General features: G+C 36.1%; 1 protein-coding gene across 3 annotated transcripts in view; it reads left to right on the forward strand.

Annotated features, from left to right (window-relative positions):
• LOC101891605 (organic cation transporter-like protein) overlaps window positions 1-26675 on the forward strand; it is a 99228-nt gene that overhangs the window by 13911 nt on the left and 58642 nt on the right. Inside the window, exons 1-2 of one of the 3 annotated variants that reach the window (XM_005188182.4) lie at window positions 16554-17052; window positions 19623-20342. The exons of 1 other annotated variant lie outside the window; for it this stretch is intronic. In XM_005188182.4, coding sequence (XP_005188239.3) covers window positions 19773-20342 — 570 coding nt within the window. In that variant the 5' untranslated portion in view covers window positions 16554-17052; window positions 19623-19772. Of the gene's footprint in view, window positions 1-6160; window positions 6765-16553; window positions 17053-19622; window positions 20343-26675 lie in introns of those variants that run through there. One more of the 3 variants, XM_005188183.4, reaches the window with a different exon arrangement.

Genomic DNA, 26675 nt, shown 5'->3' on the forward strand with positions numbered 1-26675 from the left:
CATCATAAAATCCATATTCATCCCACGTTTCTGGTTAAGAGAAATATTTAGGTATAGCAAATTGTAAAGCATCGCCGACTTGTTTCGCAAGTTATCACAGATATAAGCAGAGGAAATTGTGACCCTTTGTGGGTGAGGTACCAGAAGGGGTTGGCAGATATATATCATCTTCAAAAGCGATCTTGCGCCAGCAAAAATATTTGGATGTGTGAAATTTGAAGAGAGTTGAATGCTTTTTTCGCTTTCTTTGAGCGTTTTGTTTTTTTCAAAAGCTTGAATCCTATGTGGGGGAGGTACCAGAAGAAATGGTCCGATCTCTACCATCTTTATAAAAAATCTTGTGTTGATGGAAATATTGAGATGTACCAAGTCTGAATAGAATCGGATATTATTTTCCGTTTTATGAGGTTCATGGATAATCAAAATTTTCATCCTTTGTGGGGGAGCTACCAGAAGGAGTGGACAGATATATCCCATCTTCGCAGCAGACCTTGTGTTAATAAAAATATTGTAATGTGTGTAATTTGAAGAGAACTGGATGCTTATTTCGGATTCTATGACCGTTTTTGTTATTCAAAACTTTGAATCGTTGTGGGGGAGGTACCAGAAGAAATGGTCCGATCTTTACCATCTTTATAATAGATCTTGTTTTCGTGGAAATATTGAGATGTGCAAAGTCTGAATAAAATCGGATATTAATTTCGTGTTTATTGAGCTTAACGAATATTCAAAATTTTGATCCTATGTGGGGGACGTACCAGAAGGAGTTGTCCAATGTATTCCATTCACACCAGACCTTTGGTGAATAAAAATATTGTGATGTGTGTAATTTGAAGACAATCGGACTTACATTGCATTTTATAAGAGTTATAATTATTCAAAATGTTGACCCTTTGTGGGGGAGGTACTTGATGGAGTGGACCGATATCGTTTTGACCTGGCACTGATGCAAATATTAGGATCTGCACAGTTGGAGTAAAATTGGATTATCCTTTCTCTTTCTGTGCAGCAAAATATTTTTTGAAAATTGTTGGTGATGTACCCAAAGGAGTGAACCGTTATTGCAAATCTCCGAATTCGATCTAAGTTTGATAATAATATTACGATGTACCAAGTTTCGATCAAATCGGATATTCTCTTCGAGAGTTATCGTGCGCACCAACCAGCCAGACAGACGGACGGTCATCGCTAGATCGATTCCAAATGTCCTGAAACGGATTTGGTCCAAAGAGACCTAGGGTCTAAAATCGTTATTTCGATGAGGCACATTTTGCCTATCAAATGATATATACCCTCTCTAGCCATATGGCTGAGGGTATAAAAATTGGAGTCATTTCAATCGAGTTCATTCAAATACCGAATATGGTTTCGTTCTATGGGGGCCACAAACGGAGTGACAAACTCACTGTACCCTCCATTTTATAGTAAAGAGTAGGAAAATAAAAATATCATATTTTAATGTTAACCCAGGTTCGAAATGTTTGTATCTTATATTTTTTAAACTTATACGGGACCTAAAACCGATATTTTAAAATGCTGAGGATGAGTTAGACATCCTCTAGCCATGAGGTAGAGGTTTTAAGAAAATTACCCACAAGGCAATCAAAGCGAACCACCAACATGTTACTGGGCACGTTTTAGCCACTAATCATTGACGAGTCAAATGACTGGTTCCTCTATTTTTAAATCTAATCTAAGTCTAATTGATAAACCCCCAAAAATTGTTGAGGCAAATGAATTGAAGTTACATCAATCATATTTGACAACGATCGATCATGTGTAAGGTGATATGGCAATTTTTTTGGATATCATACCTTCACACGAACATATGTTTATTCATACATATTCACATTTAAAGTAATATCTCACCACCCCTTCGCATTAAAATATTTCAATTGGGCGCCAGAGTTTGGCTGTAAAAAATCTGTTCTTTTTTCTCAAAGAAACCACAAACAATAGAAATTCTCAAAAATATTTCACAGTTCGCATTTTGCTAATGATTTTGTTTTGTTGGCCATTTTCGATTATGATCTCCGACGTTGTTATTTTCAATTTTCAATTTCCATTTATTTGTTTATTTTATCCATTAAACGGCATGCTTTGTTGTGTGTTACGAAGCGAAAAGAAAAAAACGAATGAAAAAAGAAATACTTCATGTTAATATTATTATTTATAAACAATAAATATAAATTTATGTTGTATAGGCGCTCACTTTCTCATTTTGTTGTTGTTGCATTGTTAAATAAATAAATCGGATCAAAGAAAACAAATACATAACCTCAAAGTGGGTAGAAAGAGAGAGAGAGAGAGAGAGAGAGAGGTGGAGAGAAAAAAATACAATGGCCACATTTTTTTTTGAAATAACCATTAAAATATATTTGTTAGGGAATGAATAATTTATAAGTATGGCCAGCAATGTTGTGGTAGGTATGAAAATGACCTAGCAACCGGAAACTTCTGAAGTCCAAATTATGAAGACAATTTTGGAATATAAGAAAATCTTACATATTTTCGAGAAAATGTGGCGTAAGCATTTTGTCGTGTCAATTTTAGAGGTATAGTAAAATTAAATTTCAGGCAAACTTTATTCTACGATTTCTTGATTCTATGATCTCAAAGAAGCATTTGTTATTATAATATTCCGATGTTTTATTATTTTTATTATTATAACCATTTGCACAAAAATAACAGCTGGGACACCTTCCCACGCTAATACTACCTACAATTCTGTCTATCGTTTTAAAATAAAATCCCCCGACATTCAACTTGAACTTGATTTTTTTTTTGATGTAAGAAAATGAAATTATAAAGATTTTCTCTTGGCATTAGATAAATACTAACAAAACAACAACAACAACCACTTGACAGATGAAAAATGTACATCATACACTCAAAGAAAAAAATGTGTAAAACTAAAATAGTGGAATATTTTTTATATTGTGAAGCCTTTGCCCGTTTGGTGCTCAAGATTGTTCTCGAAGGAAGTATCTGATTTAATGCAAAATTTACACTTTGTTGGACCGTTTCAAGCCTGCAAGATTGTAAAAGTTTTCACTGCGATAACCTTTTGTCCCCCTCGAAAAAAATGGCAAAACTAGTAGATTCTTGCAGGATCTAAAAGCAATTGTGTGTTGCGAACTAAATCGAATCAAATACAACCTATGTTCGATTTTCCCCATATAAAATAATATCAAAACATTTGTATGAATGTATTTCTGTCACCGAACTAGTTAGGGTGTCTAGAAGAGCCTATACCTTCGAGGATGTGTACATAATACAGATGGTAATCTTTTTTTTAAGCTCTCAACCATATGACTATGGGTATATGTCATTTGACACGGCCAAAACGTGTTAGACCCTAGGTCTCTTGAACCAAATCCGTTTTAGGGCTTTCGGAGGAGATCTAGGGGTGTCCGTCCGCCCGTCTGTCTGTTTCGCCAGCTGGTGCGCACGAAGGGCAATATCGGTTCACTCCTTCTGGCACCTCCCCCACTAAAGATCAACATTTTCAAAGAAAATAATTTTTCTCATAGAAAGATAAAAGATTATTCGTTTTTGTGCGAACATTGTAAATCCCAATATTTATATGAGTGCTGGGTCAGGTGAGATCGTCCACTCCATCCAGTTCCTCCTCCACAAAGGGTCAAAATTTTTGAAAAATTTTAACTCTTATTAAATGTGATGAAAGTGTCCGATTGTATTCAAATTACACACATTACAATATTTTTATTAACCCAAGGTATGGGGTGAAGATGGAATAAATCGGTCCACTCCATCCAGTACCACCCCCACAAAGGGTCAAAATTTTTAATATTTATGAAGCACGTAAGAGGCAAAAAAAGGTCAGATTCCATTCAGACTTGGTAAATCTCTATATTTTTTATCAACACAAGATCTGTTATAAAGATCGTAGAGATCGGACCATTCCTTCTGGTACCTCCCCCACAAATGGTCAATGTTTTGAATAAAAAAAAAATTATTACAAAATCTGAAATAAGCATCCAGTTCTCTTCAAATTACACATAACACAATATTTTTATTAACCCAAGGTCTGATGGGAACATGGAATATATCGGTCCACTCCTTCTGGTACTTCCCCCCACAAAGGGTCAACCTTTTTTAATATTCATGAAGCACGTAAAACGCGAAAAAAAACGTCAGATTCCATTCAGACTTGGTAAATCTCAATATTTCCATAAACACAAGATCTGTTATGAAGAAAGTTGAGATCGGACCATTCCTTCTGGAACCTCCCCCATAAAGGTCTAAAGTTTTGATCCGAAATAAGCATCCAGCTCTCTTCAAATTACACTCATCACAATATTTTTATTAACTAAAGGTCTGGTGTAAAGATGTGATACATCGGTCCACTCCTTCATGTACCTCCACCACAAAGGGCCAACATTTTGAGTATCCATGAAGCTCAAAAACGCGAAAATAATAACGCGATTCCATTCAGACTTGACGCATCCCAATATTTCCATCAACACAAGATTTGTCATAAAAATGGTCCAGATCGGACCATTTCTTCTGGTAGCTCTGTAGGCAAACCCGACTGCTACGATTTTACTTGTTTTGCTATTGTTATTGTTGTATTTTCTCTCTCTGTGTATCAATTTTAGCTTCCTCTTCTTACGTCATTAGTTGGCCTCTCTTACTCTCTCGTAATTATAATTACTGTCCCATTTGTTGTTTACATGCACTCGTTTTTATGAAAATGTGTGTTTGTGCTTTGACGAAATAACGCGGATGCCATCTTGTTGGACTATTATAGAACACCCTGGTTTGGGGGTCTCCAAACATCCATTTAAAGGTGAGGACCTATAAATACGAGTGGGAAGAAATCCAATCAGTTCAGTATTAAATCGCAATATGTAAACTATGATTTGTAAAGAGGTCAAGTAAAGCTGTATTTCAAGTGTAAAGTGGTTGTGAATCATGGAATAAAGCTCTGTAGGATTCGGAATCTATATGAACGCTTGTGTACTTCATGCGAATGCCATTTGGGAATAAAATAGCGTTTACCCGAATTTTTTGACATCATACAGTATGGTCTGGGATATAGTTTATATAGAATAGCCATCGTTTTAAGTTTAAAATTTGTTGAGAACGCCCAGAAAATTCTAAATATAAATATGGAAAAGTCACTTTTCACATGACTCTAACATGATGTGTAAACTAGCCATAAAATTCAGAAGACAAACCCATTTATTTTCATTTTCCATTCCACAAATTTTTGTTACCCTGTGTAATGGTAAAAATATGACTTAGTCTCTTTTGCTTACAATCAGGGGACGATGACAATGAAAAATGAAATTTTGATTTATGCCCGAATGGGAAAATACATTCTTTGGATATTTTTCGGCTGTACGGCGGGCAGAAAGAAAAAAAAAACAATGGGGTTTTCCACCAATGTGCCTGAGAATGTTTTGTTTGGTTTTCCGACTTCTGCTTCGTCTTTTTGGCTACATTTAAATATTCATTCAGTAACAGCAAAAGCAAAGTGAGAAGAAAGGAGGAGGGGGCGATTGTTTTGCGGCAACAACAATTGCATGCTTATGTTCAAGACAAGCAGATGAAACAAACAATTGTTGGCTTCCCTATGACGACGATGACGCCCATAAAAATAATGATAATGAGGGTGGTGGTAGTGGTGATGTTGGTGATGCTGGCGATGACGTTCGCCTTACCTTTCCACAGATGAATGATTGCTTTTCTTTGCCGCGAAGGATGTTGGCCATACTTGATGCCGTTGGTGCGGCTGGTGCTGCTTCGGCTGTCTTCTGCCGCCGATGTTCATTGGCTTTATATTTTCTTGGGATGCTTTGCCACTTCTCGATGGCTTGTCTGCTAAGAATGCCAAAATTTTCATAGATCTTGGCATTCCCTTCCCATCCCTCTCCTCCCCTCTTTGGCAGTTATGCCCGAAAAGCGTAACCAAAATAAAAGGAATGCCAATCACCGAATGAGGTTTTATTTTTATTTGCCAGCAATTTCATGTAGTTGCTACTGCATGGCTAACGTCGCTGCGATTATTCTGTTGTGTTGTGGTTGTTGCTGCTACTAATGTTATTATTGTTGTAGTTGCTGTTGTTGTCTGTTTTGATATTCTTATATGATCAGCCGAATGTTGGCCGTTCAGTTAGGGGTAACAATTGCGAGTACATCAAGTATTTTTGAGTGTTTCTATCGGTGCGGTCGTGTTAAAATAATGTCGATTTCCGTGCGTTAACGGCAAACCAAAAATCTCGATTTGTGTTGTCTTTTGCGGAATTTTTGACCAGTTGCTTCAAGAGATAATGGCCTGGCTGTGAATGGCTTCACAAAGTGTTGTCATTGTGATCAATTTTTCATAATGAGTTTTATCCCAAAATAAGAAAAAAAAAAGAAAAGAAAAAATACAAAAAATATTGAAAATATTTTGTTATAACCAAAGAAAGGCGATTATGTGATCGTATTGAGAAAAATATATTTTTCCTTAAAAAAATATTTAAAACCAAAAGAATTTATAAAAATTTAGAAATATCTAATTTTGAAAATAATAATTAAATTATTACACCAAAATGAGTGAAATTTGGATGTACGGTCCCGACTATGCGGACGATGACGATATCATCGAAGAAGAAGAGGAGGAGGAGGAAGAGGATTACTACGAATTGTCTCCAGTAATAAAAACCACCTTGCCGCCCATACCAGACATCGAAGATGGAACGGAAAAAAGGCGCCAACGTTTGGATATCAAAATTACAATGAAAAAAGTTGAGGTAAATTTTCGTTTTGGGTATTGAAATGAATTTCGATGTGGCCAACAAATGAAAACATCTGTGTGGAATTTTCTTTAAATAAAATATTGGACATATATCAAATCTTCAGAGATAAGAAAGAAAGAGGAAGGGTTTTCATAGAAAGACAGGGAGAACAAAATTATTATTTTCTTAAAAAAAAAAACAAAAGATCTTTAAAAAGAGATTTAACAGATTTTATAAAAAATAACAGCAGTAGGAAACTCAAAAGAAGAACATAAGGTTCAAAAGAAGACCAGTATATTTTCTCATAAAGGGCTTGAAACGTACCATAAAAGACCAAAAAATCTAAAAATGTCCAGAAGTTTTCTCATTACACGAAATTAAAAGACCTTCTTTTTGAAGACCACAAGGTCTTAGACTTGTCCTAAAAACCTTGTCCTTATCGATTTACGAATAATTTCTCAAAGGACATCATAAAGTCTTCCATAAAAAATTCGAAGACATTTCTCTAGAAGAAGATAAGGCCAAAAGTCGATTTTAGCAGGCCAGAAACGGAGAAAATCAAGAAATATTCTACCAGATCGAGTTTTTCTCATTATAACATTTAATGGAAGACCAATAGGTAGTTCCATAGAAAAACTGAAAGTGTTCCCATTGAAGTTTGAAAGTCCTCCTCTGAAAAGTCTTGCCATGGAAACAAAAAGGACTTTTCATAGAAGACAAGAAATTCATTGAAAAGAAGACCAACGGTTTTTCGCATAGAAGACAAAGGAGAGGGGGGGGGGGGGGGGTGAGAAAGAAAACCACGAAGTCCCCTATAAAAGCCAGATGGTCTTACCGACCGGATTTCAGAAGATCTTCGACAACACGAGAATGTCTGAATGAAAAATAATATAAAGTGTTCTTAAAAGAACACCCAGATGTTCTACCAAAAGAAGAATACAATATCCTCCCCTAGCAGACCTTAAGAGTAGATCCGATGATTTTATCAAATAAAAAAAGCATTTTTCTCAAGAGAAGAACAGAAGGGTTGCTTCAATCCTGAAAGTTCAGAGAGTTTTGTCAGAGAGAGCCGGAGAGTCTTCTCGTGTGAGCACAGAAATTCCTCGCTGATGGTCCTTACAGAGAAGCCCAGAAGCACACTTGAAAGAAGACAATCAATCTTCTTATTTAAGACTGAAAGTCTTCCTATAACAGAGCAGAAGGTCTTCTCATAGGAGTGCAGAAGGTCTTCTCATAGAAGAGCAGAAGGTCTTCTTGTAGAAGCCCAGAAGGTATTCTTTTAAAAGGCCAGTAGGTCTTCTCAAGGAGAGCAGAAAGTATTCTCAAAGAAGAGAAGGTCTTCTTAAAGAAAAGAAGAAGGTCTTCTCAAAGAAGAGCAGAAGGTCTTCTTATAGAAGAGCAGAAAGTCTGCGTATAGAAGACCAGAAGGTCTTCTCATAGAGGAGCCGAAGGTCTTCTCATAGAAGAGCCGAAGGTCTTCTCATAGAAGAGCTGAATGTCTTCTCATAGAAGAGCAAAAGGTCTTATCACAGAAGAGCAGAAGTTCTTCGTCTCATAGAAGAGCAGAAGTTCTTATTCTCATAGAAGAGCAGAAGTTCTTATTCTCACAGAAGAGCAGAATGTCTTCTCATAGAAGAGCAAAAGGTTTTCTCATAGAAGAGCAGAAGGTCTTCTCATAGAAGAGCCGAAGGTCTTCTCATAGAAGAGCAAAAGGTTTTCTCATAGAAGAGCAGAAGGTCTTCTCATAGAAGAGCCGAAGGTCTTCTCATAGAAGAGCCGAAGGTCTTCTCATAGAAGAGCCGAAGGTCTTCTCATAGAAGAGCCGAAGGTCTTCTCATAGAAGAGCCGAAGGTCTTCTCATAGAAGAGCCGAAGGTCTTCTCATAGAAGAGTCGAAGGTCTTCTCATAGAAGAGCCGAAGGTCTTCTCATAGAAGAGCCGAAGGTCTTCTCATAGAAGAGCCGAAGGTCTTCTTATAGAAGAACCGAAGGTCTTCTCATGGAAGAGCCGAAGGCCTCTTCTCATAGAAGAGCCGAAGGTCTCTTCTCATAAAAGAGCCGAAGGTCTCTTCTCATAAAAGAGCCGAAGGTCTCTTCTAATAGAAGAGCCGAAGGTCTCTTCTCAAAGAAGAGCCGAAGGTCTCTTCTCATAGAAGAGCCGAAGGTCTCTTCTCAAAGAAGAGCCGAAGGTCTCTTCTCATAGAAGAGCCGAAGGTCTTCTCATAGAAGAGCCAAGGGTCTTCTCATAGAGAACTAGGAAGTCTTTTTAGATGGGATCAGAAAGTCTTCTTACAAAGGAAAAAATTCTATCTTAGAAAAACAGAAGGTGCTCTCAAAGAAGACCAGAACGTCTTCCCTAAAATATCATAAAGTGTTCTCATAGAAGCCTAGAAGAACTTCTCAACAAAAGACCATGGAATGGCCTTCTCATTATAGAACCGAAGGTATCCTCTCAGAATACCAAATGGTTATCTCTCAAAGGACCAAAAGGTTATCTCTCAGAAGACCAGAAGTTCTCCTCTACGAAGACTAGAAAATTTTCGTAGAATAAGGTCTAAAGGTCTTTTCAAACAAAAAGTTCTTTTTGTAGAACATCACAAAGCTTTATCATAGAAAACTACAAGTCAAGTTGACAGTCAACCAGTAAAAGAATAAGACCTAGAAGAATAACACCTGTCTCACTATACTAAGTCAGCAGATCCTGCCATAGAAGACTAGGGGGCTTCGCATGGAAAAGAACAAGAAAAGATCGTCCCATATGAGACATAAATATATTCTTTTGGAAGACAGAGAAGGTTTTTGAAAGCAAAGGGGAAGGTCTTCTCTTTGAGGACCAATTAGTTTGCTCATATACCAGCGGAGAGCCTACTAATAGAGGCCAGTAGATGTTATTATGGAAAAATGTCCGTACCCAACATATGAAATACGAGTATACCTCTTTATACTGAGCACTATTATGCCGATACTAATGATAGAGTTTAAGAGTTAATAACTTCTCTTTAATATTTCATTCTATAACAATTAAAACTTTCCTAATTATTTGCCCCCTTCCCCAACACCTCATCCCTCCCACCCATATTAATACCATTAAAAAGCGATTTTATTCCCTAAAGAGTCAAATGTTAAGCTTCATAATTTGCTCACAAGGAATTATTTTCCACAGCTCGTGGATTTCATAGAATTACACACCTCTTTGGGGAGATATTTATAGAGAGACAGACCGACAGACAAAAAGTAAGGTGATTCTTTACCAGCAACAGCAGCTGCGGGCAGGGAATCACAGATTTAATTGGTCTCAATAACAAAGGAATATAATCCGCTTACCCACAGCATCTGATAGCTTCTTCAAACGGGGGATTTGATTTCTCAAACATCTGTCTCATTTGTCGTCTTTGGCTGTCTCCTCCAAATCAGCCAGCCAGCCACCTCCTCTCTCCCTCCCCCCGCCAATGTCATCAAAAACGAAAGGTTATTCACCGTGCCGGTCCACAATGCGAATGTTGCTTAAGTGACAAACGATAACGTTGAAGGAAAACTGCTGATGACAAATAACGCTGTAATTGGTTCAGGCTCCCTTTCTTTTTCTTGCGAGAGCTCTTCAGTTGTGTGTGCCATGTTTGTGTGTGAGCCAAACTCCTTCAGTGAGTTTCTCAAATGGCTGAAGCATTTTTGTTGCTGCCTTCAATTTTATATTTGTTGCTGTTGTTATTATTCTTGAGTTAAGGTTCAGTGAGCGTGTGTGTGAGTGTGGGATACGTGTTTGGTAGCTTTGGCAATAAAATTTTATTGTTTAAATATTTAAGAGTACATCAAAAATCTGAGAATTTATTACAAATCAAATTTGACTTTGTTAGCAAAGCTCAAGAAAAGTAGCATCCTTAACTTGCTCTTGGAAATTAAATAAATTTGGAAGAGAATAAGTTGGGGTTTTCCAAGTCTTCTTATAGAAAACGAGACGGCTCATAAAAGGCCAGAGGGTCTACTAAAATGTCCAGAAAGTCTTCTTAAAAAGGTCAGAAAGTCTTCTATAGGAGGCCAGAAAGTCATCTATGGAAGCCCAAAAGTTTTTCTATTAGACGGCCCGAAGTTCTCATCATTGAAGGGATGAAGATCTTCCCTTGGAAGTCCAAAATCAAACATTTTCTTAGAAATTTCCTTTTTATTTAAAATTAATTCGCGAAAGAAGATCAGAAGGTCTTGCCATGAAAGACAAGGAAGCCTACACAAAGAAGGCCAAAAGTTCTTCTCAGAAATAGGAAGGAAGGTCTTCTAAAAATGACCAAAAGCTATTTTCAAAAGTAGAATAGATTTTTTTTTTATATAAAACCAATAGGAGTTTTTATAAAAGCCCAGAAGGACTTCTTAGAGACCAGAAGATTTATCTTAGAAGACCAGAAAATCTTCTCTTAGAAAACCAGAAGATCCTATCTTAGAAGACCAGAAGATATTCACTTAGAAGACTTTAAGTTAATTTATCAAAACACCTTAAGGTAATTTTTCGGAACACCAGTAGGTCTTTTCTAGAAGACCAGAAGGTCTTTTTTAGAATAGCAGAAGGTATTTTTATAAGAACAGAAAGTCTTTTTCAGAAGACCAAATGGTATTCTCTCAGAAGACTTGTAGGTTTTCTTTTAGAAGAACTAAAGATCCTCTATCAGACGACCAGAAGACCAAAAGGTCTTCTCTCCGAAAAACTTAATGTATTCTATCAGTAGACCAGAATGTCTTCTTTCAGAAGACCTTAAGGTCGTTTATTAGAAGACCAGAAGGTCCTATATCAGAAGACCAGAAGGCCTTCTTTCAGTAGACCACAAAGCCTTCTTTCAGTAGACCATAAGGACTTCTCTCAGAAGACCTAAAGGTCCTTTATCAGAAGACCAGAAGACCTTAAGGTCGTTTATCAGAAGACCAGAAGGTCCTTTATCAGAAGACCAGAAGATCCTATATCAGAAGATTCAGAAGGTCCTATATTAAAAGACCAGTAGGTCTTCTCTCCGAAGACCGGAATTTCTCTTTCAAAAGACCAGTACGTCTTCTATTAGGAGACCAGAAGACCTTTTCTCAGAGGACCAGTAGGTCTTCTCTCAGAAAAACAACATGCCTTCTAGCAGAAAACCGGAAATTCGTCTTTTAGAAGTCCTTAAGGTCATTTATCACAAGACCAGACTCAGAAGACCGGAAGATCTTCTCTTAGAAGACCAGAAGATCTCCTCATAGAAGACCAGAAGATCTACTCATAGAAGACCCTAAGGTAATTTATCAGAAGGTCATTTTTAGAAGACCACAAGGTCCTTTTCATAGGACAATAAAGTCTTTTTCGGAAGACCAAAAGGTCGTCTCTAAGAAGACCAATAGTCCTACTCTCAGAAGACCAGTAGGTCTTCTTTTAGAAGACCTTAAGATCCTTTACCAGGAGACCAGAAAACCTTTACAGAAGACCAGAATGTCTTCTTTCAGAAGACCAGAAGGTCTTCTCTCAGAAGATAAGAAGGTCTTCTCTTAGAAGACCAGAAGGTCTTTTCTCAGAAGATCAGAAGATCTTTTCCAGTAGACCAGAAGGTTTTCTCTTAGAGGACCAGAATGACTTCTCTCTGAATATCTTAATGTCCTCTATCAGTAGCAGTAGTCATCTCTCAGAAAACCTTAAAGTCATTTTTCAGAAGACCAGAAGCTCTTCCAGTCTTTTGTGAAAAGACCTTCTGGTCTTCTGATAAATTACCTTAGGGTCTTCTGATAAAGGACTTTTTGGCCACCTGAAAGAAGACCTTAAGGTAATTTATCAGAAGACCAGAAGGTATTCTCGCAAAAGAAAAGGTTTTTTATCAGAAGAGTTGAAGGTCTTTTAGCAGCAAGCCAGAAGGGTTTCTTACAAAAAGCTAGCAATCCAAAAGTCTTTCTATAAAAGACCAGAGAGTCTCTCCACAGGATTTAACTCTAAACTACGAGACATGTGTAGGTCTAATCACGATGTGTTTTAATTAGTACCTTTGTTGAATAATTCACGTGAGATTTGAATTGAAATTCGTTAATTATCTTTGTGGTTATTTTATCAGTTTATTTCTCTCGAATTAGCATTTAACAGCGACCTAATTGATTGTGAATTATTTTTTGAAATGTGATTTGAATTTTACAATTCCATAAATAAAATGTTAATCCCCTTTTGAATAGCTTAAAAATTAATGGATGATAAAAGTTGGCTGCAATTTAATGCCTAATTATAGTTTTCCAAAGTAAAGTTTTGAGAAGTTGAGAAAATATGTCTAATATAGCTTAGAAGGTCAAAATATTTATTGGGAGATTATTGGAATTAAAGCACCTGAAAGAAAAACTTTTTTTTTTAATTAAGCTCTGAACATATGTTCAATTCAGTACAGATTTTTTTAGGTACAATTCACGTCAAAGAGTAGGGTTAATACTCTTTCCCCTGAACTTTAACATCTTCCCACACACACGCAGAAAACCAAACCCATTATTTGCAATTAATATTAATGACGTCATAAAGATACCATTCATTTCCATCTTAATGATGCAATGGTTGCACCTGTGCAACCAACAACAAAATACCTCTTTACAAAAACAAAATGCTATTAAGTTTAAGCTTTAAATTGTAGTTGTGACGACGAGTCGACGAGATACACACAGACAAACTTTAATAACATTATTCAACAACAATTGAAATATGAAATATAAAACCCGGAATATCATAAAATGCCATATGTGGTGGAGACACCAACACACCCACATCTACATCCCATTCATACATACATACGTCATAAATAACAATAGCATGAAAATGAATAAGTGCGGAGGAAACATAAATATGACCATATGATTTGATTTTCTTATGTAGTTGCGGGTGTGTGTATGCGTGTCAAACACTCATACACCCATCCATGTGTGTATGTATACACAATTATAAAGGAAAAACAAACAAACAAAAGTGAAAAATTTTAAAAGAAAAACACTAACGAGCACATCAAGTGACATTAACCTTTAGCCGAATTGTGTCGAAGCTCCGGACGAAAAAAAAGCTTTTCCTTGTTTCATAACAAAAACAGCTGTTCTGTGGGTATGAAAGTAACCTCCCATAACAAAGGAGTCAAAGCTCTTTGTTTTGTTTTCTGCAATGTATGAAAGAGAGCATGAAAAGGAAAACATTTTTAAGGGAGGATAAACAACTAGAGGGGGTAGTTTGTTGAAGAATAGTTCCCTACAATGTTGAGAGTAGAAAAAGCTTAATAAAAATAATTTTAAAAATTAATAAAGTTCTTAGTCTTCTGTATTATCAAATGGCTTTTCCATAGAAATGAAGACCTCTTAGATTTTCCAATTAAAAGAGAAGCCCTTTTAAAGGCCTTTTACAGCCCTGAAGAATATTTTAAAGATCTTCCATAAAAAGGGTAACTTTAAACGGGAAGATACACCTTTTTCAGAGGTTTACCAGAGTACACAAAACATATCATTAAATATTGTTTTCTAGGAATATAACCCGTTATGGAGGTGTTGTATAAAATATAATTGAGGTCTTCTATAGAATGGACAAATGTGGAAGACCTCACATATAGAATAGAATCACTTTTAGAAATTGACTGTACATTAGAAGTCACTTTAGAGGCACAAGTAAAATAAGAACTTAAATCGGCCTAATCTAATTTTCTATGCTTTCACCCTGATATATGATATATTTGCGATATAACCATATTTTGCGTAGAGGTTTTCATATCCTCATGGAAAGTATATATCATTTTAGACCCTACGTCTCTTTGGACCAAATCCATTTCAGGACATTCGGAGTCGAAGGGAGTATCTGATTTGGTCAAAACTTGGTACATCGTAATATTTTTGTCAATCCTAGATCGAGTTCGAGTGTGGGCAATATCGGTCCACTCCTACTGGTAGCTCCCCACAAAAAAAATATTTTACTGCAGAGAAAGAGAAAGTATGATCCGATTCTGTTCCAACTCTGCGAATTCTAATATCAGAGCTTTCAGAGCTAATATCGGCCCACTCCATCAAGTACCTCCACCACACAACACACAACCCAAGGTCTGGTGTAAAGATGGAATGTGTCAGTCCACTCCTTCTTCTACCTCCCCAACAAAGGGTCAAAATTTTGAATATCCATGAAGTTCATATAACGCGAAATTAACATCCGAATCCATACAGACTTGGCATATCTCAATATTTCTATGATTTCTTTTAAAAAGATGGTAAAGATCGGACCATTCCTTCTAGTGACTCCCCCACAAAGGGTCAACGTTTTGAGTAACCAAAACTATTATAAAATCCGAAATAAGCATCCGGTTCTCTTCATATTTCACGCATCCCATTATTTATACTAACACAAGAACTGCTCTGAAGATGGGATATGTCGGTCCACTCCTTATGGTAACTCCCCCACAAAGGGTCAAAATTTTGAATATACATGAAGCTCGTAAAACGAAATTAACATCCGATTTCATTCAGACTTGGTACATCTCAATATTAGAAGGTCTTTGGACTTCTGTTTATTAAAAAAACTAAAACAAGCTTTCTGTCTATTGCCTATCCATCCGTTAAATTGAAGATATTCCAAAACCTAGACTTTAAAACAATTGACAAATGTTGCCATTGTTATATTGTTCTATAAAACCTACGTTGCCTAATCAAAGCTATAGACCAACAGATCAGGTCTTCCGTCTATAGTCACATGGCCTTAAAAAATTGAAATAATTTGAGTGGATTTTTTTAAATACTATTACTCTAAATTATTGCCATTTTCCAGGGTCTTCAAAAATTTTAAAATCAGTCATTCTTACTTATATCGAAACATGGAACGAATTTTTATTCTATGAAAATCTATGTTGCCTAATTACAACTATTGGCTAACAACTTCAAAATATCGAAAATCGGAAACTAGCGATATGTAAGCGCTACACTAAGAAGTGGACCTAAGGCGGCCTTCAAATGAAAAGTCTTGAGTAATAATTTACGAATATAAGGACAATAACGGGAAAAAATCGAACTTGAGGATCTTTCAAATTTTATGATTTTGAAATACAAAAACTGTACTAAAAAAGTTCTCGGCAAGAGTAGAATATGCTCGATTTTGAACGAATTTTGCTAAAACTCGAAAACGAGGAAAATATGCTTACTTCTATTCGGGCGACATCGGAAAATTATGTTTACTCAATTTTTTTTCTGATCCCAGAAACACAGTCGCTTGAATTCGGGAGAGTTTCATTCTTTGAACAAATTCGAGAGAGTTTTACGTAGGTTTGGTTTTTGCCGTTCAAAAAATGCTATTTTCCGAATTCGGTTATATTCACAGAGTTCGCCCCTGACTTTGGCGCTGGTGGAAAAGAATTCGACGAGGAGTCGAAATGCCAGACCACGGTTCCCCTGGTTTAATTTAATATTAATTATTAATATTTTAATATTTCCGATTTTAATAAATAAAATCATCTTTATATGTTTCCATATTATCCCCTCTATAATATTCTATCCTGAAGAAATCACGCTAAGAACAGTCCTTTGAAACCACAGTGCCCACTCACAACCATCATCCACACAAAAATTATTGTCCTAGAGCGAGAATAGAACATATGTTTCGCTATTGTCCCACCCCCGACTTCGCACCATTGAAATCGGAAACGAAAAACTTTCACTTTTGTTTTGAATATTTTTTTTTTTGGCGGTAAATGGAAGCGAAATCCTCTTCTATACTTCTCGTTTCTTGTTGTTGTTTTTATTGTAGCTTTAACAAATGTCAAACTCTTGGAGGAAAGTGAAAGCATTTGAAAAAAGAGCTTTTTGGAGGTCCTTTCTTAACACAAAAAACGGACGAACTGAAACAACTTCAGTGTTGTTGAAGCTCTCACGTAGCCATCAGTTGCCCAAGGGCTGCTAAACGGAAATGTTGTTCGAAACGAAGAAGAAACCGATAAAAATGTGACCCGTTTGAAAAGAAAAAATACAAGAAAGGAAAATAATCTTCTCAAAATAGGGTGACCTATAAATAATTGAAATGTAACGAAAAAAAATACAAAATTTTTTAAAAAAAAATAAAAAAAAAGTAAAATAAAAATGAAAAATATCAAAAATTAAAATTCGAAAAATGAAGTGTTGTACTTAAAAAAGTGTAACCATTAAAAATTAAAAATGCTTTAAAATTGTTTCAATACACAAATATCTTTAAAAATATATTGAGAGTGCGGCTTTTTTCGTTGCACTTAAGAAAATTAACCTTTTCCCATGAAGCTCACCCCCCAAAACGGAACATCAATTTTGCTAAATGACCTGTTTCAAACGTGCCAATATGAAAACGTAGGAATATCATAACAAGACAAATATCACTCCATCCACGGGTTTTTGGACAACGCCGACTGTCGTTATCACCGCCATCAGTGACATAGGCTTCGGCTTTTTTTTTTCTTTTTTTGCATTACACCGGGCAACATAAGCGGTCATTTTGGAATACAGAAATTAAAAAAAAAAAAACGAAAAACTATTTTTAAGAAAAAAATTAAAAAAAAAATTGAGGCAAGACCTGTATTTAGGAAGACCCACCTCTTATCCCAATAAAAAACCAATGAACATAATTTTTCTATAAGCTTTTGGCCTTTAGAGAGTCTATATAAGGTATTACGACTATGTAAGGCCAAATAAGGTTTTTTGCCTATGAATGTAGATAGATGTAGAACCGATTTTTTTGTCCCTTACCCTGATAAGAAGAACTATAGAGGAGACTTATAAAGGTGAGATCTTCTGTCTGTGGAAGATCACTTGATGGCCTTATGTCTACAGAAGACCCATATAAGGTTTTCCTGCCTATAAAAGAATTATGGAAAGTCTTCCGTCTGCGAGAGACCTATAGTGGGTCTTCTGGATATAAGAGGTATTCTGTCTAGAGAAGACCTATACATAAGTTATTCTCTTTATTGAAAACGTATGGAAAGTCTACAGACTTTTCTATCCCTCTCTCTCTTTCTTCTGACTAAAATACATATATAAAGTCTTTTGTCTACAGAAGGTTAATAGACGATCTTCTGCTATATCAGGCTTAAGAAGGTGTTTTGCCTATACAAGAATTATATAAACTCTCCTGTATATAAAAGACCTGTATAACGACTTTTGTCTACAGAAAACCCATTGAAGGTCTTCGATCTACAGAAGAACTGTAGAAGCTCTTCTGTCTACAGAAGATACTTGGAAAGGCATGTGTCTGAAGAAGACCTATGGACAGTCTTCTGTCCATAAAAAACCTTCAAAAGTTCTTACAGAAAATCTTTAGTAGGTCTGTAGAAGACCGATATAAGGTCTTCTGCCTTAAAAAGACCCATAGAAGGCCTTCTGTTTTTAGAAGACTTATAGAAGCTCTTCCGTCTAATAAAGATCTTGAGAAGGTCTTCTGACCAAAGAAGACATATAGCAGGTCCTGCTCATACAGAAGGTCTACTGTTGATGGAAGACTGATAAAAGTTCTACGGTCTGCAGATCTCTTCTGTCCATAAAAAACCTTTAAAACGTTTTCACCCTACAGAAAACCCTTAGCAGGTCTGTAGAAAACCTTCTTTCTGTAGAAGACCACTTAAAGGACTTCTGCCTTAAAAAGAACCATAAATGGCCTTCTCTCTTTAGAAGACTTATAGAAGGTCTTCCGTCTACAGAAGTATTGTGGAAGGTCTTATATCTGAAGAAAACTTATCAAAGGACTTCTGTCTATAAACCACCCATAGAAGAAAGTCCTCTGTCTATTGAAGAGAATTCTGTCTATAGAGGACCAATAGAAGATATTCTATATACAGAAGACCTTCAGAACGTCTTCCTTCTCCAAAATATCTAGAGATGGTTTTCTGTCCATAGCAGACCTATAGCAGGTCTTCTTTATACAGAAGACCTACAGAAGCTCTACAAAAGATCTTTTGCTTTCCGAGGACGTTGGGAAGATCTTCTGTCCCTAGAAGACCTATATAAGATCTTCTATCTATAAACGACCCGTAGATGATATTCTTTCAATAAATGATGTATAGAAGGTCTTTTTTTCTTTAGAACCCCTACGGAAGGTCGTAAGTCTAGAGAAGCCCTGTAGAGGTCTTCTATTTTGTCTTTAGAAGACCTGCAGAACGTCTTCCATCTCCAAAAAGTCTAGAGATTGGATTCTATCCATAGAAGACCTATAGCAGGTCCTCTTTTTACAGAAAACCTACCTGAGATCTCCTATCTACAGAAGGCCTATAAAAGTTCTTCTGTCCACAGAAGACCTATAGAAGATTTTCTGTCTATAAAAGACCCGTAGAAGATATTCTGTCAATAACAACCTATAGATGCTCTTTTTTTTCTTCAGAAGTCCTACGGAAGGTCCTAAGTCTATAGAAGCCCTATAGAGGGTCTTCTATCCAAAATAAAGACCTATAGAATATATTCTGCTTATAGGGCTTCTAAAATATCCATAAATTATCTCCTGCCAAAAGAAAATTTGCAGAAGGTATCCTTCTTCTATCAGATTTGTTACCCAGTGTTAAAGGTCTCTTATCCGTGTTATGGTGTTATCCTTAAGGTCATATAGACCATAACTAATGTGAAACACGCACCGTTCTTTTTTCTGCGGGATCTCTTTCGGCTAATCACACATCGGCCGTGGCGGGGAGATGTAACGACAGTATTTATGATGCCAATAAATTAAATCAGTTAGCAAAATATATGCGCATGCATATAAAACAGCGAGTGGGCCCAGGACAAGTGTGTTATGAATTTAGGTTCCTAGGGGAGCAAAACCAACCGAAAAAATCGTGAAACAAAAGGAAGCTCAATGGAGGAGTAACATCCAAAAACAATAACGGCAAAGTGAAGCAATGGCAGACAATTATTTTTAATTGTTTTTTTGTTAAGGGCAGAGTGTGAGCGTTTTTTGTTATCATGGTGTGTGGCCAAACATTTGTTGTTGCTTTTGCTTTCTAACGATTGTCATTAAAATCAACAGATAATCGAGAAAAACGGCAAAAGTAGAGAAGTGGTCAACAAAGAAGAAGCAAACAAATCTCGCCATGCTGATGGACAAAACCAACAGCAGCAGTGGCGGTGACAGTGGCAATAATAACAACATCAACAACAACAATAATAATGTAAAACTCAGTTCGGGTCATAACAACAACATTAACGGTCGCGTTATTGGTCACATTGTTGGCGGTCTGCGGGGCAACAAAGTTACACCAAATGGCAGCTGTAGAGCCGCTGGCTGCGCTGGTGGCGGAGGCAGTGGAGGAGGTGGTGACACAATAACTGTCTCAATGGCGTGTAAAGATGATTATGCCCGCCATGACCACAACAAAGAAAATCGAAATAACAAAGATAACGATAATGATGAGGAAGTAGGGAAAGACAATAACGAACGGCGAGATAATAAACAAAACCTACGGCCCGAAAAAATTAATAAACATTTAGCCATCGATAGTGATGTACGAGAAGATGAGGACGAAAGCGACGAGGATGATGAGGAGGAGGAGGAGGAAGAAGAGTATATGGAAGAAGAAGAAACAAGCAGTCTGCTACGTGGCCTAAGAGCAGAGGAGGAGGACGATGACGACTACTATGATGAGGATGACAATATTGCCACGGTAAATGCCCTTGTAAAGTTGTTGTTTATTCATAGCATACCTTGAGGCTGACCAATCATGTTAACAGCTTCTTTTTTGTTTTTGGTTAAATAAATCAAATTATAAGCACTTAGGCATAAATACTTAGAATTTGAATATTTTAACGAAGATTAAAAATTAAGATATTTTTCAATTGTTTTCGTTTGCATTGACTTTTTGGTAGCTCCAAAGGTAGTACCTTCATAATGGAGTATAAGATAAATAAAAAAGGACATTTGCTACTTGATGAGCTATAAAATGCCTTCGATTTATACAAATATAGGAGTAAAAAGGGGGAGGGGGATAAAAACTAATCATTTTCTACTGGAAGAGCTATGAAATGCTTGTGATTTATACAATGGGAGAAGCTTAAAGGGAGATGGGTATAACAACAAATTCAAATAAACACAACCAATACTTTTTTCTATAGAATGTCTTCACTCCATAGAACGACAACAGAAGGTTTTATTTTGCGATAGAAGATGTATAGATCTGTGTTTAAGAAAACGGCTTTTCTCCAAAGAATACCTATGCCACATATTTTATTTTATAAGACCTATAGAAAATGTTCAGGCCGTGGAAGGCTTATGGGCTTTCCATCTGTAATCTATCTTTCGTGTCAAGGCGACCTTTAGAAGGTCTTCAATTTTTAGAAAATCTTTTATATTATCTAAAACAAGTAAAACAGTTTCAGTCGGTTTTGACGAAAGATTTTTACCCCCAGCCTTGAGTTATGAATATTAAAAACTGTTGGCCCTATATGGGGGAGGTTTCGTAGCAGTTGGCCAATATTGACCAGTACGTATCTGATCTAAGCCTGAAAAAAACCATTACAACGTGCCAGATTTGAACTATATCGACTACTTCCTATACATTATATAAGATATGTGCAAATTTTTGAAAAATGAGGAAATATGCGAGAGGTAACATATATAGCAGGCCGAGATATTCCATATTCATACTTCATGCAATACAGATAAAAATATGTTGCATTTTAAGGGAATCGAACAATTATATCCAATTTTATGCGAAATCATAGATTTCGATAAATTATATGTTCATATTCTGGTTAAGAGAAATAGTTACATATAGTAAGTTGTAAAGAATCGCCGACTTGTTTTCCAAGTTATGACAGATATATGTATTAAAAATTCTGAACCCTTGTAGGTGAGGTACCAGAAGGGTTTGCAGATGTATATCATCTTCACAAGAGATCTTGCGTTAGCAAAAATATTTGAATGTTAGAAATTTGAAGAGAGTTGGATGCTTATCTCGCTTTCTTTGAGAATTTTGTTTTTCAAAAATCTGGAACCCGTGGGGGAGGTACCAGAAGAAATGGTCCGATCTCTATCATCTATATAACATATCTTGTGTTTATGGAAATATTGAGATGTTCCATGTCTGAATGGAAACGGATGCTAATTTCGCGTTTTATGAGCTTCATGGATACTCAAAATTTCGACCCTTTGTGGGGGAGGTACTAGAATGAGGGGACCGATATATCCCAATTTCATACCAGATCTTGGGCTAATAAAAATATTGAGATGTGTGTAAATTGAAGAGAACCGAATGCTTATACGGAATTTTCTGATCGTTTTGGTTATTTAAAACTTTGACTTTTTGTGGGGAAGGAACCAGAAGAAATTGTCCGATCTCTATTATCTTCATAACAGATCTTGTGTTGAAGATGTGCCAAATCTGAATGGAATCGGATATAAATTTCGTGTTTTATGAGCTACATGCATATTTAAAATTTTGACCCTTTGTGGGGGAGATACCCGAAGGAGTGAACCGATATTTTCCATCTTTACACCAGAATTTGGATAAATGAAAATATTGTGTGTAGTTCGAAGACAATCGGACTCTTGCATCACATATTTATAAGGGTTATAATTTTTCCAAATGTTGACCGTTTGTGGGGGAGGTACTTGATGGAGTGAACCGATATTGTCCATTTTCGCACCTGACCTAGAACTGATGCAAATATTTGGATTCGTAAAGCTTGAGCAAAATCGGATTATCCTTCCTCTTTCTGCGCAGAAAATATTTTTTTTTTTTTTTTTGAAAATTTCAATTTTTGTGGGGGAGGTACCAGAAGGAGTGAACCGATAATGTCCATCTACGAACTCGATCTAAGTTTGACAATAACATTACGATGTACCAAGTTTGGATAAAATGGAATATTCTTTTCGAGAGTTATCGTGCGCATCAGCCAGACAGACGGACGGACATCGCTAGATCGACTCCAAATGTCCTGAAACGGATTTGATTCAAAGAGACCTAACGTCTAAAACCATTATTTCGAAGAGGCACGTTTTGGCCATATCAAATGATGAGCCATATGGCTGAGGGTATAAAAAGAGCTAAAACGTATTGTGGGAAGGAATCTAAAATTTTAAGGTGGACTTTTCGCTGATAAAGTATTGGGCACTTGCCAGTACCCCTACAAAGGGCTAAATAATAAACCTGTGGACTAAGTATTGTCACGGTTTCCAAATCTATAAATTGTAGTATTTTTGTCTATCTTGGTTCTAGTTCCAAGAAAGACAGCTCCGACTCACTTGCTTCAATGCCTTCCTTTAAATTGCCACCTCTCCTGATTTGAAATATATTTAAAGTATCAAATTAATTTTTCCGATTTAACGAGTCAGTTTCTCAGAGGGTACAAAATCGCCCTGCAAAAAATATACAATTTTTAATATGCCCCGCATACAGTGGTACCTCTTGATTTTAGGTATTCAAAGAGTATCTCAATTTTTAACCGAAAAGGCTGTATTTTGTCACTTTGGATTGTGGTTCAAAGAAACTTCGATTTTCCATTTTTTTAATTTCGGACCATGTTTTGGCCTGAGTCCCATATTGCGATTTTGTTAGAATTTAAGAGTTTAAAAGGTCCTAGCTGAATTTTTTATACCAAAGTGACTTAAATTTCATATTTAGAAATCTGAATAAGTAAAACGTATCTTCGCAAAGAAGTTCTAATGTACATAAATTTATTTTATTATGTCTACTATTTCGGAATGATATTTCAAAGGTTTTATTCCTCTAAATTTAAAAAAATTTGAAAACAGTAGATTTTGTTTAAACTAAAATTTTTTCAGAATGGAGGGTATGAAATGTCCAATTAGGATAATTTGATATCGCTGTTTGTTTAAAATTCTTATCTAAGTCAGTATTGAAATGTTTGTATTACTGGCCTTATTATTTAATATTCTTGCAGATTTCCGAAACATCTGACATTCTGCCTATACCTATAAAGTATAGCCTACCTTTAGCTAATTCTCTATCTACAGAAGATTTTATGGAGGAACAGTCTATGAGAGCTAGAAATTTTTTTAATTTATAGAGGGCCCTCAAAGAAGATTTACAGAAGATCTCTTTGATAAGATCCTACATACTGGATGTTATAGGTTATAGTGTTATGTGCATATATACAAGGCCCATAGGATATTTTCAAGATACTGTAAATTTAATTAAGGTATTTTAACACATAACTTACTTACTTTATTTAAATATATATATTTTATAAAATTTTTATTGTCCCAAAAACTAATTATGAAATTACTTCCCTTTCCCGTTCCTAACATTTTATCTCGTTTTATCATCGTTTTTCTTTCTGATGTCGAGAACTCCATAAATTCATTAAAACAAGATATCAATAAAAAAACCTTTTTCTAATAAATAAACTAAACCATTTTCAATGGCACATCCTTTTTCCGGCAGATGTCAAACAAAAGGGCTATGGTGTCGAACCAAAACTCACCAAAAAGCAAAAAAATCGAGGATAAACATCTTCACTTTTGTTGTCTTTTGTTTGGACAAATTCAATCGATGTTTTGTTATTCCTCCCATTCTCTGTTGGCAAAATTCAAAATTCCTTTGTCAGTCAGTCAGTGATGTTAAGCCTAGAAAAAGGCAAAAGGCTCTAAGGGGTCATTGACATTCCTCAGTTTTTGTGAGAAATATTGGCATCACACCAAACCAAGGGAGGTTTGCTCTCACACACACGTACACTCAAATAACCCTATAAATATTATGTATTAAGGAAACTAATTTACATACATTCCGATTTAACATACATACATATTTACATATATACAAACATACATGTACCTATCTACATTACCAAGTAGAGCGTCTTTACTCGCTCTCTTACATGAAGCAAATAATTCTTACTCCCCTCTCCCCCCAACCACACCAACACATGTTTATATGTTTGCCAGATAACATTTGTAAACATAAGTGTGTTATCATGACTTTGTCCTGGTTATGTAAAATTACAACAACAACAGCACCAGTAGCTACTGCTGCTGCTGCGCTGGGGAAATCATTTCATGAGATGGAAATTTTTTTTAAATGCAGACACAGCGGCAGTAAAACACACCGGCCGGCCGCTTCTATGCGGAAGCCGACGACAGATAAATGGAAAAATATTATGAGGAACTTACTTGTGGTTGGCGTTATTGTAATACTGAGAATGAAGAGAAAGTGGTTATTAATGTGGTTGGGAAGGTCTCCAAGGTCCATGGCAAATTAAAAAGGCTAATTTTGGTTTGCGGAAATTTGATCTTAAATTAGGTTTACATAGAAGCTCTGGCAGTAACTGAAAATTGCCGGAATTCCGTTTAGGCGACTTTTGTCAAAATTCTGGGAAGGCACGTGTACGATGTCTATCGACTTCTGTGAAAGGAGTCGCCAATGAGTTGTTTCATGGAATAAGAAGTAATCTCAACAGTATCTACAAATTCTATGGGAGAGCTTTAATTTAGAAAAATTTTCAGATTCAGTTTCTGCTCAAAACTTCCGATGCCTAAGCACGGATTTGTTATAGTTTCAGATATTCATAAGACGCTAAAAATCTTTGGAAGAAGCTGAATGTCTTAGTATGAGTAAGAGTCCCTTACTATTTTAAAAACTCAATTGGAATGTTCTGCGGATATTTTGTGGAATGGAAATATCCTCGAAGGTTCGTAAAAGTACTCAAAATTTCGATTATCTTTAAATGTATAAAAAAAATTCTATACAATGAGCTATGTGGCCTTTTAACTCTTAGGAACCTAATGCGTTTCAGGACGTCCGTCCGTCGGGTCTGTGGAAGAACCATAGTCTTAGGATCTCCTTATGGTTTCTAGAAGACCCTCAATCTCGAGAGGATCAATATGAAATTATAATCCATAGAAATAGAGTTCAATATGATCGAATGCCTCTCCAGTATTCTGCCAGTATCCCATTTGCCAACAAAGATCTGTCGGGGACCCAACCTCTATAGGAACTCTTAATTGCTTCTAAAAGACCCAACATTTTCAGAGGACCGAATAGGATACCCCTCTAAATGACTTTAAATGACCCTTATGGTTTTCCCTACACCTAAAGATGTGAAGAGGCCGCTTAATATCTTTATGAGACCCTAAAGGTCTTAGAAGGCTCTGAAGTTCCTTAAACGTTGCGAGAGCACTTAGAAACCTTGGCGATCTTCATTATATTTGTGACTTCAGGAGACCTCCAAGTTACCCTATTGGTGTAAAAGAGACACGAATGGTTTTCAATCGATCTTCTTTAGGAACTTTAGGAAATGCAAAATACGCCTGAAAGGGCAAAGGTCATTGGAAGTCTTTAAATCAAAGGTTTTTAAAGGACTTGATTTATTTCTATGTCTCAAAGGACCAATAGAAGGCCACGTCAGCCTCTAGAAGTTTTTTGGTTTTTGAAGATCCTACATTTTTCAATCGTTAGAAGATCCACCTTCCACTTTGGGAAATTTAAGGATGCTTTAGAAATTCTTAAGGGCATTAGGCGGACTTGAAGATATTTAGAAGTCCTAAAATGCCTTTATATAGGCTTGAAGGAACTTCAGAAGGCTCAAAGGCCTTTCAATGGCTATGAAGGGGCAAAAACATCCTCATATACCTTCAGAAGGTCCTATAGGACCTTTTGGAAATTTAAGGGTCCTTTAGAATTTCTTACGGTTATAAGGGGGGCTTGAAGGTGTGTAGATGTTCTCAAATTTTTAAAGAGTCTTGAAGGAGTTTTATATTGCTCAATACCTTTCAATGGCGATGAAGGTTCAAAAATATCTTTGAAAGGTCCCATAGGTCCTTAAAAATATTTATTCGTATTATATATTATTAGAATACATTGAGAGACGTCAAAGAAACTTTAAAAGATTTTAGAGGGGCCTTGAGAGGGTTGGAACCCATAGTGAGATATATATAAGTCACAAAATCGAGTCTAAAAAGAATCTAAAAAAGAGGAAATTTGTAAGACCCAAAAGGTTTTCATGTCTATAGAAGTCTTTAAATCTCTTGGAGGATTTTA

The sequence above is a fragment of the Musca domestica genome, unplaced genomic scaffold (assembly GCF_030504385.1).
Source record: "Musca domestica strain aabys unplaced genomic scaffold, Musca_domestica.polishedcontigs.V.1.1 12, whole genome shotgun sequence".
NCBI lineage: Eukaryota > Metazoa > Arthropoda > Insecta > Diptera > Muscidae > Musca > Musca domestica.